General features: G+C 44.4%; 1 protein-coding gene across 7 annotated transcripts; it reads left to right on the forward strand.

The window, feature by feature from the left end:
* Positions 1-5,667: 5,667 nt before the first annotated feature.
* On the forward strand, positions 5,668-16,613 carry LOC122543890 (zinc finger protein 239-like). Of its 7 annotated transcripts, none has more exons than XM_043682753.1 (4): positions 5,668-5,743; positions 6,772-6,844; positions 12,903-13,078; positions 15,108-16,613. In XM_043682753.1, exon 4 carries the CDS (start codon positions 15,120-15,122, stop codon positions 16,164-16,166), a length of 1,047 nt encoding a protein of 348 aa, XP_043538688.1. In that variant the 5' UTR covers positions 5,668-5,743; positions 6,772-6,844; positions 12,903-13,078; positions 15,108-15,119; the 3' UTR covers positions 16,167-16,613. The 7 variants fall into 7 exon arrangements, with proteins under 7 accessions (XP_043538688.1, XP_043538689.1, XP_043538687.1 ...); XM_043682754.1 differs by having other exon boundaries at positions 5,685-5,736; XM_043682752.1 differs by lacking the exon at positions 6,772-6,844 and having other exon boundaries at positions 5,688-6,380.
* The last annotated feature ends 1,133 nt before the right edge of the window (positions 16,614-17,746 follow it).

The following is a 17,746-nucleotide window of genomic DNA, read 5'->3' on the forward strand; positions in this document are numbered from 1 at the left end:
CAGCTTTTTTGTTACTCCTTCCCTAACCTTCTGTTCTTTCACAGGATGGGAGTATCACGTACCTTTTAACTACCTTGATCAAGAGCTGACCTCAGCGGGTTTTGCAGTCTGTGTGAAAGCACTAACACTTGAGACAGCTCTCACCAAGAATGCAGTGGGGACAGACTGTTGTCTAAGATCTTTCTGCCAAAATATAACGATCGTCTGTTCAGTTGTCAGGCCCTCTCATTGCCTCAAAATGAACATAGTTTCCTGCATAAGGATAAAATGCTTTATTTGTGAAGTTCTGAGAAATGTTAAAATCCCAACATTTGTGTTTTTTTGTCTCTGCAAAGACTATATTGAACCGATTTAGAAACTTTGCATGTACTTATAGGTGATCTTTTGAATGAAGTATAGTTTTGAAATAAAAAAAATCAAGAATCCATCTAATGTAACCTAAAATATATTCAATGACCTTAGCACCACTTTTCCCCATGCACAAGATTTCCCACAGACTAACAACATTCTGAGAGAAAAAAAAGTCTTCTTCATTTCCATCTTAAAAGATACCCCTTATTTTTAATCAATGTCTGGTCACCTAGTCTCTCCAATAAGGGGAATTATCCTTTCAGTATCCACCTGGATTGCATATGATTCAATTCAATTGCCCCCTTATTCTTCCAAATGACAATGGATACAGGCCCATCCTGTCCAAACCTTTCTCATTAGCCTTCATGCTTATTATTAATCCCTTTGAATTACTTCTAATCTAATTACATCCATTCTAACAGAAAGAACCAAAAGTGTATATAGTGCCCTCAATGTAGTTTACCAATACCATTTGCAACTTCAGCAAACATCTTGTACAATCCATTCCGTATGCAGAAAACACCATCTTTGTGTTTGAATCATAGACCTGTACTTCACAGAAGTAGGCCATTTGGCCCATTTATGTCTGTGCAAGTCGACAAAGATCTGACTGCATAACCCCACTTTCCAGCTTTTGGCTCATAGCTCTGGAGGCTATGGAAATGCAAGTGGATATCCAAATGCTGCTCAGAAAAATTTCTGACTCAATCATGCTTTCAGGCAGTGAGTTCCAGACTCCCATCAAATTTTCCTCAACTCTCGTCTTAGCCATCCACCTCTTCAACTTGTATCTACCTATCCATCTAATCTATGGTGCTCAGAATCTTATACACCTCCATTAGGTTCTTTCTCAACCATTAGATTAGGTTAGAATCCCTACAATATGGGAACAGGCCCATCGGCCTAACATGTCCACACCGACTCTCCGAGGAGTAACCCAGACCCATTCCCATACCCTCTATTTACCCCAGACTAATACTATTGTGCAATTTAGCATGGCCAATTCACCTGACCTGCACATCTTTGGATTGTGGGAGGAAACCAGAGCACCCGAAGAAAACCCACGCAGGCACAGGGAGAATATGCAAACTCAACACAGACAGTCCCCTGAGGCTGGAATCGAACCTGGGTCCCTGGCGCTGTCAGGCAGCAGTGCTAACCACTGAGCCACCATACTTTGTTGCATCTAGGCAAACAACTCCAGCCTATCCAATCTTTCCATATAGCGGAGCCCCTCCAGCCCAGGTAACAACCTGGTGTACCCTTCTCTACAGTGCAATCACATTCTTCCGAAAAGGTGGTCGTCAGAACTGCACACAGTACTCCAGTTGTGACCCAACCAGTGTTTTATACAGTTCCAGCCTAATATTCTTGCTCTTGTATTTTGTGCCTTGGCTAATACCAGCAAGCATCCATAACCACCTAAATTCTTAAGCCCCTTGTCTATCTACCCTGCTAACTTCAGCGATCTGGAGATACGCTCTGCTCCTTCTGCTCTTCAGTACTGCCTTCCATGATATTCGTGCTCAGAATCGAAACGTCTGGCGCCAGAAAAGCACAGCAGGTCATGCAGCATCTGAGGAGCAGGAGAATCGACGTTTCAGGCATAAGCCCTTCTTCAAAAATGTGGGGAGGAAGGGGGCTGATAGATACATAAGAGAGGGAGAATAGGGCTGGGGTGAAGGTAACTGGGCAGGCGATAGGCAGGTGGAGATGGGGGGGTGATGGTGATAGGTTGGAGCAGAACGTGGAGCAGTTAGGTGGGAAGAAAGATGGGCAGGTGGGACAGTTCAAACGGTCAGAGAGGAGGGCGGAGCAGATAGGTGGGAAGGAAGATTGGCAGGTAGGACAGGATGGTGCTGAGTTGGAGGATTGGATCTGGGATGAGGTGGGGGGAGGGGAGATTAGGGAACTGGTGAAATTGACATTGATGCATGTGGCTGGAGGATCCCAAGATGAAAGATTAAACATTCTTCCTCCAGGCGTCAGGTGGCTAGGATTTGGCAGTGTAGGAGGCCCAAGACTTGACAGAGTGGGAGAGGGAGTTGAAATGGTCGGTCACAGGGCAGTGAGGTTGTTTGGTGCATGTTCCAGAGATGTTCCACAAGTTGGCATCCCCATTGTAGAGGAGACCACATCGAGAGCAATGGACAGAGTAGATGATGCATTTGGATGTGCAAGAAAATCTCTGCTAGATATGAAAGGATCCTTTGGGGCCTTGGATGGAAGTGAAGAGGGAAATGTGGGCATAGGTTTTACACCTCTTCTGGTGGCAAGGTAAGATGCCCAGAGCGGAGGGTGGGCTGGTGGGGGGAGTGGACCTAACGAGGGAGTCGCGGAGGGACTGGTCTCTGCAGAGGAGTGGTGAGGTAAAGATTTCTCTGGTGGTGGGGTCTGACTGTAGGTAGTGGAAATGGCAGTGAATAATGCATTGTATCTGGAGATTAGTGGGGTGGAAGGTGAGGAACAGGTAGATTCTATCCTTGTTGCTGCTGGAGAGGTTGGGTTTGAGGGTAGAGATGCAGGAAGTGGAGGAGATGTGCTGGAGAGAATTGTTGACATTGTGGAAGGGGAAAATGCAGTCCTTGAAATAGGAGGCCATCTGGGATGTTCTGGATTGCAATTGCTCCTCCTGAGAGCAGATCCAGCAGATGCAGAGGAATTGGGAGCATGGAATAGCATTTTTACAGGAGGGGGTGATGTGGTGTAGTCCAGGTAGCTGTGGGAGTCTGTATGCACCAGGGCATCCAGATCTTTCTGTACTGTGGAGTTTTGGGGATAGGGTGGGGAGCTGGGTCTGCGTGGGATACTCTACGAAGGGTCGGTGTGGACACAATGGGTGGAATGGCTCTTTCCGTACTCTATTATTCAATCGCTGGAGGGAAAGCAGAGTTAACCTTTCAAGTCCACGACCCTTCTTCAGAACAACTGACAGCTGCCAGACCTGCTGAGTCTCTCCAGCAATTTCTGTTTTCATTTCAGATTTCCAGCATGCGCAGTTTGTTGTCTTAGTATGAATAAATATTTATTTTGGTTTGAGATTGTTGTATGTAAATCACCCACTTCTAATCCCATGTAAAAGGACCTTCTGGCAGTTTGGTACAAACGTAGCTCAGGAGTTTCTCATCCTTGTGTGGACAGCTGACACTGGGTATTCCCAAAACCTAGTTAGAGACCAAACAAAATCTGCAGTTGCTGGAATCTAAAATAGACAGGCAGGAGGTTGAAAGAACACAGCAAGCCAGGCAGCATCAGGAAGTGAAGTCAACGTTACGGGTATAACTCAGAATCGTAGAGATATACAGCACGGAACCAACTCATCCATGCCGACCAGATATCCCAACCCATTGCTTCTGAGGGGAATTGATTTCAAAAGTAGGAAGGTTATCTTTCAATTGTAGAGATTTTTAATAATTTGATTTATTATTGTTGCATGTACCTAGGTACAGCGAAAAGTTTTGTTTTGCATGCAATACAAGCATATCATACCATACAAAGTGTACAAGGGTAATAGAACAGAGCAAGGAATGCAATGTTACAGCTGCAGAGGAGGTGCACAAAGAGCGAGGTCAACATTAAATTTGAAATTTCAGAGGTCCATTCAGATATCTAATAACAGCATGGAGGAAGCTGTTCTTAAATTTATTCGTACATGTATTTAAGCTTTTGTATCTTCTGCCTGACAGAAGAGGTTGGAAGAGATTATAACCAGGATGGGAGGGATCTTTGATTATGTTGGCTGCCTTTCTGAGGCAACAAGAGGTATTGATGGAGTCAATGGATAGAACATTGTCTTGAGTGATGGATTGGGCCGTGTTTATAACTTTGTGTAGTTTCTTACAGACCTGGGCATAGTAGTTGCCATACCAAGCTGTGATGCATTCAGAAAAAATACTTTCTATGATGCACATATAAAAATTGGTAAGAGGGCATTGGTGAGACCATTTCTGGAAGAGACTGTACAGTATTGGTCACCTTATTTAAGAAATAGTATAAATGCATTTCATAGGTTTCCCAGAACAATACCTGGGCTGGATGGTTGTTTTATGGGGAACCATTATACAACTAGCTTTTATCTACTGGAGTTTAAAAAAGGTGACTTGATGAAAACATATAAGATTCTGCGAGTCTTGACATGGTGGTTGTGTAAAGGATAGATTCTTTTGTGAGAGAACCTAGAATAAGGGGGTCACTGCTTAGAATTAAGGGGTATTTCACTTACAATAGAGATTAGAAGATCTCATTTTGCAAAAGGATGTGAACCTTTGTAACTCCTTTCTTTAAAAGGCAGTGAGAGTCATTGACTATATTTAAGGCAGAGGTAGATGTTTTCTTGGTAGTGGAAATGTGGAGGTAAGGTAACAATCATATCAGCCATGGTTGTATTAACTGACAGACCAGGCTTGAGAAGACAATTGCGTAATCATGTTTCTAACTCCAAAAGACAAAATGCTGGAAAACCTCAGCAGGTCTGGTAGCATCTGTAAGAAGAGAAAAGAGCTGACGTTTCGTATCTAACTGACCCTTTGTCAAAGCTTCTAACTCATATGTTTCTGGATGGTTTGAGCTCCACATTTCAGGTGTGATTCAAAGACCATCACAATAGAATAACATAAAGGACACAGAGGAGGTTGCAACAACAACAAAGGTGTTCACAGTCTGCTTCTAAGCTTCTTATTTGCTAGTGTATGGATTACACCCTGTCCTCTGTCAACCTACCAGCACATTAGCCGCACTGTTCTCCCTGATATACTTGGTCTTAAATTTGATGAAAATTTTTAAACATGACGCCAGTAATGGTGATTCTAAGAGTCTAACACCTTTATTGTTGTAATAACACAGTCTGTCAGCATCTGTGGAGAGAAATCAAAGTTAATGTTTCGAGTCGAGTGACCTTTTCTCAGAACTTCTGTCTCTCTCTCTCTCTCTCTCTTTGGGTTTTATCCCCAACTACCCTTCACCCCTTACCCCCCCCCCCATCTTCTGCATATAAAACGACATTTTCCGAGCTACCATCAGTTCTGAGGAAGGGGTCACTCGACCTGAAACATTAACTCTGATTCATCTCCACAGATGCTGCCAGATCCTGCTGACCTTTCACCAGCAACGACAGCGTTTGGCTCCCCAACCAATGGGAGTGAACAAGGGGCGAGGCTGAAAGACGGAGGTGGGGGGAGGGGGGTGGCAGCTGGTACTTCAACCAATGGGAGTGAATGAGGGGCAGGCTGGAGGACCGAACCGTGGCAGCTGGTCCTCCAACCAATCAGAACGAATGAGAGGGGGTGGATAAAACAATCCGAAACCACGTGACCATCGCCACGATCACGTGCGATATTGTTGTCATCGATCACGGGCAGGCGCAATTGCCGAAGGAGGTGGAAGCGGGTAAAGGGTAAAGTTTAGCTGAAGAGTGAAGCAGAAATTAGAGTATGCAAGAGACCTTTTATAAACAATCGATTGAGTCATGTAATTCTGAATTATAAACTACTCGTTTCAAATTTGCTCCCAAGCTGGGCAGCAGGAACTGGGCCTAGACCGTGTGACCGCCACCATCTTTATCGGGGGCGGTGTTCAGCAAGGCGCCTTTGTGGCTGCCATCTTTATTGGGGGCATTAAGGTTCAGGACCCCAACCGTGTTCTCCTTTTTACAGGGGGAGGGGAGGTTAGGGGAAGAGCATTTGCACACAGCTGAACAATAAATGCTGAATTCGCCAACAACACCCACATCCTGTGAACGAATGTTTTTTTTGTTTAAAAACACTCTGATGGAGACACTTGATCCGCTAGGACCTGAATTACCGGCCTTGGGCAGTGGAGGAAACGTGTCTGTTTGTGGGAAAGGATCTCAGGTGTCATGTGACGAGAGAAGGGTCCAAATTATTCCAACCCTGTTTAGATCACACCCGGATAAACTTCCTTTTTTTTTCATTCACTCGCAGGATGTGGGCGTCGCAGGTTAGGCCAGCAATCATTGACCATCCTTAATTGCCCAGTGGGCAAGTTGAGAGTTGGAGCATAGGCCAGACCAGGTGAGAATGATCCTTCTCTGAAGGACATTAGTGAGCCAGATTGTGTTTCTCTGACAATCAGGAATGGTCGTCAGTAGATTCTTAATTCCAGATTTTTATTTGTCGAATTCAATTCTAGTATCTGCCGTGGTGATATTCAAATTTTGTCCCCAGAATATTAGCTGAGTTTCTGGATTAATAGTTGAGTGATATTACCACTAGGACACTAGCCACCCTTAAGTTTGTTGAGGTCTGGGCAACATAGCTTAGGAAAGGTAGATGGAATTCTCCTTTTAAAAACCGTTAAATCCAACCACTCCAATCCTTGTACCATCACCTAATGGAAAAAAACTTTTTATCTACCTTATCAAAACTTGTATATTTTACCAACTGTCCTTTTCAATTTCTTTAGTCCGACGATCTTTGCACCCTCTCAATGGATGTCATCTTTCCAAAAATATGAAGAGCAGAATTGGATATTAATGGTACTATTGCAAATTAGGAGCGTAAGGCTGCCCTTTTGCCTCTCTGGCCAGTTGGCAAGACCATTGCTGATCTGAACGTAGCCTCAAAGCCACCTTCTAGATTATACCCTTTGATGAAACCAGATGTTTTTAGAGTATTGTGAGCAATTTTGGGCCCCATACTTCAGGAAAGATGTATTGACCCTGGAGCGGATCTAGAAGAGGTTTATGAGAATGATCCCAGGAATGAAAATCTTATCATATGAGGAATGTTTGAGGACTCGGAGACTATATTCAATGGATTTTAGAAAGATGGCGGGGGGTGGGGGGGGTGATTTGATTGAAACTTTCAGAATACTGAACGGCCTGGACAGAGTGGATGTTGCAAAGATGTCTCCATTAGCAGGAGAGACAAGGATCCAAGGACACAGCCTTAGAGAAAGGGGAGGACTCTTTAAAACAGACTCGAGGAGAAATGTCTTTAGCCAGAGAGTGGCGAATCTTTGGAATTCTTTTCCACAGAAGGCTGTGGAGACCGGGTCATCGAGTATATTTAAAACAGAAGTAGGTTCTTGATTGCCAAGGGGATCAAAAGTTATGAGGCGAAAGCAGGAAAATGGGGTTGAAAAAACTTTATCAGCCATGATTAAATGGCAGAGCAGACTCAATGGGCCAAATGGCCTAATTTCTGCTTCTATGTCTAATGGTTTTATGGTCTAAGCTGTGTTAAGATTATGGTGTGCTTTTCCAGCACCACTCTAATCTTGACTCTAATCTCCAGCATCTACATTACCCACTTCCACCTTGTGTTAAGATTATATTTATTTATATTCAGGACTTGTATTTGAGGCCCAAAATAAAAGAATCTACCTCTGCCTCAAAAGTATCCAATGACCCTGCCTCAACTGCTCTCTGTGGAAGAAACTACGTTAGATCTCCAATCCTCGAGTATAAAAATCAATTCCTCTCTGTCTTAAATGCAAGAACTCTCATTTTTGAATTTGTGCCCTAGCTCTAGTCTCTCTCACGAGTCGGTATCCTTACTGAAGTCCCCTCATGATCTTATATATTTCAATAACTTGTCAGACATTTCCTCATGCAAAGACCTCTTCTTCCAGTCAAATAAATCTTTATGCTGTTTTAAAAATTGGAAGACCAAACTGAACACAATACTGTTTATTTTGTGTGTAGGGCCCTATACACCTGTAACAAAATATCCCCACTTCTATATTCCATTCCCCTGCTATAATAAGCTGTAGTCCAGTTGTCTTCCAAATTACTTGCTGTACCTGCATTCTAACCTTTTCGTGATTCAAGTTTTGGTATGCTTGGACCCCTCTCTGCTTAAGGATGCTGCAATCTGTCTGCATTTCAATAAATATCACTTCCCTATTCTTTCTGCTAAAGTGAATGATCTAACTCTGCCAAATATTTGTTCGCTCACTTAACCTACATAATCGCCATTGCAGTCTCCTTATGCCCTCTTCACAATTTACGTTTCCAATTATCATTGTATCTTAAATTAATTTAGTAAACATCCCTTAATCCGAGAGAGAGGAGAGTTTCTACAGCAGCAGCAGAGCTGGGATGAGGGTGGAGTCAGGTGATGGTGCTGAGATGGAAATGGGAGATCTTGCTGAAGATGATAATCTGTGGTTTGAAGCTGTTGTGAACAGTCTGATCCACCTTGGACAGTTGCCAAGATGGGAGTCACTGCCCAGGGAGAGGTGTGAGGGCAATGGCCAGGAGTGGCGTTGCCACCAGGAGCTACGAACAACAGATTCAGTTTTCCTGATATTTAATTGGAGGAATTTTCTGCTCAGCCAAGTATTCCTGATGAAGGGCTTTTGCCCGAAACGTCGATTTTGCCTGTCCTCGGATGCTGCCTGAATTGCTGTGCTCTTCCAGCACCACTGATCCAGTACTGGACGTCAGACAAGTCAGGATGACATGTGACTTGGGGTAGAGTTTGGAGCTGATGGTATTCACATCCCCATGCCACCCTAGGCGGGGGAGGTTAATGATTTGTGGCACTTCAACCTCTCCATCACTTGGATTCTCCCACACACACTCTCCTCCACTAGAGGCCAGAGTCGTTGAAGTCCCACCAGATTGGTAGACAGCAAAATAAAATTATTCACAAGAAGAAAGAGAGAGAAAATGGAAAATTGTGATCACTGTGTCCTGAGGAAATCATTTATTCTGAGATAATTTATTAAACTTGCCTTGTTACATGTTACCAGATTCAAAGTAGCTTGATCCCTGTTTGGAGAAACAACACATTATCCTGAGAAACAGTCCTGAAAATACTCCATAAATATGTCCTTGTGGCTACCTTTCCAATTTGATTTCCCAAATGTGTGAGAAGATTAAAGGCACCCACAATGAATACATTTGCTGTCGTTATCCCCTGATGCATTCTCTAACCTGCAGCACAGCTACTGTAATGGGACGTACAGACTGATCCTCTTAAAGTAAAGTAGTGTTCTCACCGTTACATAAGGGGCATTGGTGAGACCACATCTGGAGTATTTTGTCCAGTTTTAGTCTGCTTAATTGAGGAAGGATGTGGTGGCACTGAAGGCAGTTCAGAAGAGGCTCACCAGGTCGATTCCAAGGATGAAAGGGTTGTTGTATAATGAGTAGTTAAATAGCTTGGGCTTGTACACTCTGGAGTTCAGAAGAATGAGGGGGATCTAATTGAGGTACATAAAATGCTAAAGGGGGTGTTGTGGTTATGTTCGCCGAGCTGGGAATTTGTATTGCAGACGTTTCATCCCCTGTCTAGGTGACATCCTCAGTGCTTGGGAGCCTCCTGTGAAGCTTCCGGTTGTCAGCTGGAACTGACAACCGGAAGCGGCAGATTCAAACCACTACAAATGCCGGAGGAAACATCCAAGAAGCGCTTCACAGGAGGCTCCCAAGCACTGAGGATGTCACCTAGACAGGGGACGAAACGTCTGCAACACAAATTCCCAGCTCGGCGAACACAACCACAACAACGAGCACCCGAGCTACAAATCTTCTCTCAAACTTTGAATGCTAAAGGGGGATTGATCAGGTGGATGTTGATCAGATGTTCCCCCTTGTGTCGAACAACAGGTTATACTCAGAGTGAGAGGAGGTAGGTTCAAAACTGAATGAGGAGAAACTACTTCTCTGAGGGTTGTGAACCTGTGGAACTCACTGCCCCTGAGTGCAATGGAGGCAGGATTAATCAAGAAAGAAATAGGTGTGTTTCTGTTGAAAAGAAGGGTAAAAGGATACAGGGAGCAGGTAGAAGAGTAGAATGGAGACCAGGGTAAGATCAACCATGATTATGTTAAATGGTGGGGCAGGGCTGAATTACCTACTCCTGCTCTTAATTCCTATGTTCCACCAGTACCGCCTTCCCTTTGTTAGTTTTTAACCTCCACACATATGGATTCTACACCTGCCGATTCAAGATCCTTTCTTGCTATTGTACTTATTCCATTCCACTGCTAACAGAGCTACCACACCGTCCTTTGCTTCCTGCCTGTCCGTTTGAAAAGTCACATACCCCTGAATATATAAGGAGAAAGTGAGGACTGGAGATCAGAGTCGAGAGTGTGGTGCTGTGTCTTTTCAGCACCACACCCTGAATACACAAGTCTCCAACTGTGATCTCCTTGTAGCCATGCCCTTGTAATGGTCATGAGCGGTTGAGTGAGTGGGCAGAAATTTGTCAGATAGAATATATTTTTCATTCATTCACAAGATTTGGGCTTCGCTCAGTCGGCCAGCATCTACTGCTCATCCCTAGTTTCCTTGAGAAAATGGTGGTGAACTGCCTTCTTGAACCACGACAACCCAAGTGCTGTTGGTAAACCTATAATGCACTCAGAGAGGGAGTTCCAAGATTTTGACTAAGCAACACTGAAGGAGCGATGATATATTTCTAAGTCAGGATGGTGAGTGACTTGGAGGAGTACTTGCAGGCATTCCCAGTTCCCAAATATCTGCTGCCCTTGTTGTAGATAGCAGTGGTTGTAGGTTTGGAAGATGCTGTCTAAGGAGCCTTAAAGGTGAATTACTGCAGTGAATTTTGTCAACTGTGCATTCTGCTGCTATTGACTGAATGTGGTGTCAGTCAAGAAGGTTGCATTGGCTTGGATGGTGTCAAGCTTCCTGAGTGTTGTTAGAACTGCACTCATCCAGGCTTCTGGGGAGTATTCCATCACAATCCTGACTTGTGCCTTGTGGACATGCTTTGGGGAATAAGGAGGTGAGTTACTCACTAAAGTATTCCTAGCTTCTGACTTGTTCTTGTAGCCACTGTATTTATATGACCAGTCCAGTTTCTGTTCAGTGGTAACCCCCAGGCTGTTAATAGTGGGATAGTCAGTGATGGTGACACTAATGAATGTCAAGGGATGACGGTCTCTTATTGGAGATGGCCATTACCTGGCATTTGTGTGGCTTGAATGTTACTTGCCACTTTTCAGACCCAGCCTGGACATTGTCCAGATCTTGTGACTGCTTCAGTATCTGAGGAGTTGCGAATGGTACTGGGTATTGTGCAATCATCACCGAATATCCCCACTTCTCATCTTATGATGGAGGAAAGGTCATCAATGAAGCATTGATGATGATGGTTGAGCCTAGGACAACCCCGTTGAGGAACTCTTGCAGACATGTCCTGAAGCTGAGGACACTGACCTCCAACAACCACAACCACCTTCCTGTGTGCCAGGTATGACTCCAACCAGTAGAGAGATTTCCTCTGATTCACATTGACTCCAGTTTTGCTAGGGCTCTTGGATTAAGTGTGGCCTGGATTGCAAGGGCAGTGACTCTTAGTCCACCTCTGGAATTCAGCTCTTTTGTCCATGTTTGAACCAAGGCTGTGACAAGGCTAAATGTGAACTTGTCCACTTTGAAGAATAGAAAACTGGAATGCTATTAGAACAGAGAGATTGTAGTGTTCTTCAGTATAGAGGGATCTTGGTGTCCTGGTACACGTATCTCCTACAGTTAGTATGCAGGTATGGCAAGTCATCAGGAAGTAAGTGGTGTGGTGTTTGTTGGAATGAGGGCTGGAATAGAAAAGAAGAGTTAGAGTCATAGAATCTCTACAGTGTGGAAACAGGCCCTTCGGCCCAACAAGGTCACACCAACCCTCCGAAGAGTAACCCATGCAGATGCATTCCGCTACCCTATTATCCTATATTTACCCCCGACTAATGCACTCAACCTACAATCTCTGAATACTATGGGCAATTTAGCATGTCCAATTCACCCTAACCTGCACATCTTTGACTTGTGGGAGGAAATCTGAGCACCTGATGGAAACCCATGCAGACACAGAGAGAATGTGCAAACTCCACACACACACACCCGGTCACCTGAGGCTGGAATTGAACCCAGGTTCCCATCACTGAGGCAGCAGTGTTAACCACTGAGCCACCGTGCCGCCCTAGTGATTTTTATATTTATATAACTGTATTTATATGACCAGTCCAGTTTCTGTTCAGTGGTAACCCCCAGGATGTTAATAGTGGGATATTCAGTGATGGTGACACTAATGAATGTCAAGGGATGACGGTCTCTCATTGGAGATGGCCATTACCTGGCATTTGTGTGGCTTGAATGTTACTTGCCACTTTTCAGACCCAGCCTGGACATTGTCCAGATCTTGTGATTGCTTCAGTATCTGAGGAGTTGCGAATGGGCATTGATGGGACCACATCTGGTGGATGCAAACAGTTTTGGTTTCCTTATTTGAAACAAGATGTATTTGCTTTTGAAGTAATTCAGAGAAGGTCCACTTGTCTCATTCCTAAGATGAAGGTTGCTTTTAGGAAAGGTTAAGCAGCAGTTAGGCCTATATCCAACAGAATTTAAAAGAATGACAGACATGTAAAAAGGTGAGGGGACTGGGTAGGGTGTATACCATGAGGATGTTTCCTGTCTTGGGGAGCCTAGAACTACTTTAAGAATAAGGGGTCTCCTTTTTAAGTTGGACACAAGAATTTTTTGTCTCGCACGGAGGCTTGTGTATGCAATCCTCTTCATCAAAAAAAAGTGGATCTTGGGTCTTTAAATTTATCTTTCATAGACAAGTGGATATGAGGCCAGATGGGAGACTGGAATTAAAACCACAAACAGACCAGCCATCATTTACTGAATGGCAGAGCTCGAAAGACTGAATGCCTTCCTGTTCCTAAGTTCCAAATCCCTATGTGTTGGAGCAAATCTTTCCAGAGATGAGATCAGGAGACAGCAGAGCTTGAGGTATGTGGCAATTTTATTCATATATTCCACTGGTGCAATACAAAGGGAGATCAAAGACTGCCCCCTGAATCGGGCCTCGATATGAGGGTTCAATTACCCTCTTAATCTGCAGCTCAGATCAGAAGTCAATGACAGTCTAATTTCAACTTCAAGTAAAATAACTTCTACACATTTTTCTTGTAATATTAACATGGCAGCACATATTCCCTCCCCATGTATACTATTTGTTAATTAGTGCTGGGTTGTTCAACTGTGATTGGATTCCCAGCACATCATTCAATAGTGATCTTGTTGCTATGATCTGAATGGGTCCCTTTTGGTATGTGAGGAACGGAACTTTCCATGGTTGCTTGTGACCTCATATCTCTCAACTATGATGTCTGCGCCTGCTATTTTGTACAGGACTGTAACAGTCTCCTATGAGGTTGAGATGAAGTAACCAAGGGCATTCTGGCTAAGTTTGCAGATGGTACAAAGATGAATAGAGGGATGGGTAGCATTGAGGAGGCAGGGAGGCTGCAGAAGGATTTGGACAGGTTCGGAGAGTGGGCAGAGAAGTGGCAGATGGAGTACAACGTGGGAAAGTGTGAGGTCATGCACTTTGGGTCGGAAGAAGAGAGGTATGGACTGTTTTCTAAATGGGGAGAAAATTCAGAAGTCTGAGGTGCAAAGAGACTTGGGAATTCTAGTCCAGGATTCTCTCTAGATAAACTTGCAGGTTGAGTCAGTAGTTAGGAAGGCAAATGAAAATGGTGGCATTTATTTTGAAAGGACTTGAATATAAAAGCAAGTTTGTATGTCTGAGGCTCTATAAGGCTCTGGTCAGACCACATTCGGAGTATTGTGCACAGTTTTGGGCCGCATATCGCAGGAAGGATGTACTGGCCTTGGAGCGTGTTCAGAAGACGTTCAATGGAATGGTCCCAGGAATGAAAAGCTTCACATATGAGGAACGTTTGAGGACTCTGTGTCTATAGTCGATGGAGTTTAGAAGGATTAGGGGGGGGATCTAATAGGCATTTATAGAGTAGTGAATGATTTAGACGGAGTGGATGTTGGGAAGATGCTTCCATTGGTAGGAGAGACCAGGACCCGAGGGCACAGCCTTCGAGTAAAGGGAAGACCCTTTCGAACGGAGATAAGGAGAAACTTCTTCAGCCAGTGAGTAGGGAATCTATGGAATTCACTGCCACAGAAGGCTGTGGGGGCCAGGTCATTAATATGTTAAAGACAGATAGATAGGTTCTGGATTGTCAAGGGGATCAAGGCTTACAGGGAGAAAGCAGGAGAATGGAGTTGAGAAACTTCCAGCCGTGATTGAATGGCGGAGCAGACTTGATGGGCTGAATGGCCTAATTTCTGCTCCTATGTCTTATGGTCTTATTTCTCACCATTCCAATTCTCATAGTTGCTGTCCTTGATAAGAGATAGGGAGGCCCCACCCTATAAGTTGCAAACCTAACTTTGTAATATTTTGGTTATTCATATATCTTCCTATAAAAATAATCTTACATTTATAATCATGTTGACAAATCTTAATTAAAACCTACTTGTAGTATTATAACTAATAGATTAGAAAAATACTTAAAATAACTATCTTGTATGAAATGTTCTTACTTTAGGATAGCAAAGAATGTTGCACATTCAATCTGACTGTAGTAAACAGACTACTATTATCCTCTGTTCTGAGAACACGTTAAATAAATGCCTCTCCCACTTTATAATTTCTGTTAAATATGTACCGCAAAACTTGTTGGGGCTGTTGTCGGCCATTTTTATGCTGTAATGTTATGGGACAGCCCTAACACTGTAGGCACAGACTGGGTGGCAGGTTTCTTTTCCTGAAGGACATTAATGTTTAATGATAATTGGGCGACTTCTCCCAGAGCAGACCCCACAAATGTTAGGCTCTGTTACATAGCCTGCCTTCGTGTTTACGTGGATTGTCTCTCGCTCCCTTTCTTCTGCTATAGATTGTCACAGGATGGCAAAATTAGAGCTGAGAGATTCAAAGTAACTGTCATTTCAGGTACTATGGAACATGGAAGGAAAAAGTAGCATTCACCTTGGTGGGAAACCGTACAAATGTTCTTTGTGTGGGCGAGGCTTCAGCCAGTCATCAGGTCTGTCGCGACACAAGCGTAGTCACACGGGGGAGAGGCCGTGGAAATGTGGGGACTGTGGGAAAGGATTCAGTCACCCGTCCCAACTGGAGATCCACCAGCGAAGTCACACGGAGGAGAGGCCGTTCACCTGCCCCGAGTGTGGGAAGGGATTCATTCACCCGTCATGGCTGCAGGCTCATCGCCGCAGTCACACCGGGGAGAGGCCGTTCACCTGTTCCAAATGTGGGAAGGGATTTATTCAGTTGTTCAACTTGCACAGACACCAAAGCACTCACGCGGGGGAGAAACTGTACGCGTGTTCCATCTGTGGACAGGGCTTCAGCCAACCATCCGACCTCTCAGAGCATAAATGCAGACACAGTGGGGAGAGGCCGTGGAAATGTGGTGACTGTGGAAAGGGATTCAAATCCCCATCTGAGGTGGAAACGCATCGGCGCAGCCACACAGGCGAGAGACCGTTCACCTGCTCCGACTGTGGGAAGGGCTTCACTTGTTCTTCCAATTTGCTGACACACCAACGAGTTCACACCGGGGAGAGACCGTTCACCTGTCCAGACTGTGGGAAGAGATTCACTCAGTCATCCCAGCTGCTGACCCACCAGCGCATTCACACCGACGAGAGAGTTTTTAAATGCCCGGACTGCGGGAAGCGCTACAAAACCTCCAAGGAATTGACATCCCACCAAAGGGTTCACACTGACCAGAGACCGTTCAGGTGCTCTCACTGCGGGACTGGGTTCAGGCAGTCATCTCAACTCACCGTACACCAGCGAACGCACACTGGAGAGAAGCCGTTCACATGCTCCGTGTGCGGGAAAGGATTCACTCAGTCATCCAGCCTGCTGATGCACCATCGTATTCACACCGGAGAGAGGCCATTCACCTGCTCCCAGTGTGGGAAGGGATTCACTCAGTCATCGCACCTGCTGACACATCAACAAGTTCACAAGAAACCACAGTGATTGGATTTTGCTGTTAATCAAATCCAGGCCTGAACCATGTTCATTGGGGTCTGTTTCTATTGATGATGCTAAACTCCAGCCCAGTTATAGCCGTTAACATTTTGGATACAGTCAAATTAATTTTGTGCTCAGTATATGGCATGTTGAGTCTTTTTAATAGCTCAAACACAAGTTACTACTTTTTGAAGGGGTCTCTCTCTCCCTTATCTCTCCATCTTCACTTCTAACAACAACACGTGAGGAGCTTATTCAGATTTGTTTTGTGACTAAAAATGAGATAATGTGATCAGCTGCCTCCCTCTTCTTATCTACAAACTCACTGGGTCATAGAGTTTCTTCTTTGTCCCAACATTAAATTCACATCTTTCTCCAGTAGCCCTCCAAATCTTTCCTCATGCCCTATCAGAATGCACCTTGTCCATCAGATCCCCTTCTTCTCCCTTGATCCTATTCACACTAAGGAGGAGAAAGTGAGGTCTGCAGATGCTGGAGATCAAAGTTGAAACTTTATTGCTGGAACAGCACAGCAGGTCAGGCAGCATCCAGGGAACAGGAGATTCGACGTTTCGGGCACAGGCCCTTCTTCAGGAATGAGAATGTGTCATTCCTGAAGAAGGGCCTGTGCCCGAAACGTCGAATCTCCTGTTCCCTGGATGCTGCCTGACCTGCTGTGCTGTTCCAGCAATAAAGTTTGATCCTATTCACACTAACCCAACCTCCCCATGTTCATTGATCAGTTATCAGTATCAATCTCTTCAGGTACTGCCGCACTCTCCAAAGCCTCCAATGTCCACACTCTCCTGAAGAAATAAAGATGGCCCCATTGTACTTTGAAACTACATCTCTCTCTCCACCCTCCCTTTCCTTTCCACAGTCATAGATTCATGCAGCATGGAAATACACCTTTTGGTTCGACTCTCCATACTAACCACGCTCCCAAACTAAATAGTCCCATATCCCTCCAAATCTTTACTGTTCATATTCAAGTCTCTTTTCAATGGTGTAACTGTACCTGCATCCGCCTGTTCCTCTGGCAGTTCATTCCAATCACAAACCACTCTCTGTATCAAAAAAAGATTGCCCCTCATGTCCTTTTATAAACTTTGTCCTCTCACCTTTAAAAATAGGCAGTCTGATTTTGAACTCCTTTAGCATTTTTACACTCCAGTATCCATGCCTACCTTGTTTGAATCCCTCCAGTCAGGTTTCTGCCCTTGCGGCTATCCTGAATCAGAGCCACCAATGACACCATCTGTGACTGTGACAAAGGTAAACTGGCCCTTCTTGACCAATATACCACTTGTCTTCCTATTTGTTTGCTACTTGTAATGTCAGTTTTTAGGACTGTCTTGAACACTTTGGGCACCTGCAGTTTCCAACCTCAAATCTGAGAAATATTCTACCACCTTGTTTTTTTTTTAATATAACCAGCGTGAATAGCTTCACACTCACTCCGTCCATGTTCTGTCTGTGGTGTTCTAGGCCACTCACTTAGTCTCTCCAAGTCCTCTTGAAGCCTCCTTACACCCTCTCCATAACTTAGATTGCCATCCATTTTGGTGTCATCAGCAAATTAGGGA

Source organism: Chiloscyllium plagiosum, chromosome 45 (assembly GCF_004010195.1).
Source record: "Chiloscyllium plagiosum isolate BGI_BamShark_2017 chromosome 45, ASM401019v2, whole genome shotgun sequence".
Lineage (NCBI taxonomy): Eukaryota > Metazoa > Chordata > Chondrichthyes > Orectolobiformes > Hemiscylliidae > Chiloscyllium > Chiloscyllium plagiosum.

Bases quoted from the DNA above. Each gene is read 5' to 3' on its own strand.
- LOC122543890 (XM_043682753.1), top strand. From the start codon at position 15,120: ATGGAAGGAAAAAGTAGCATTCACCTTGGTGGGAAACCGTACAAATGT.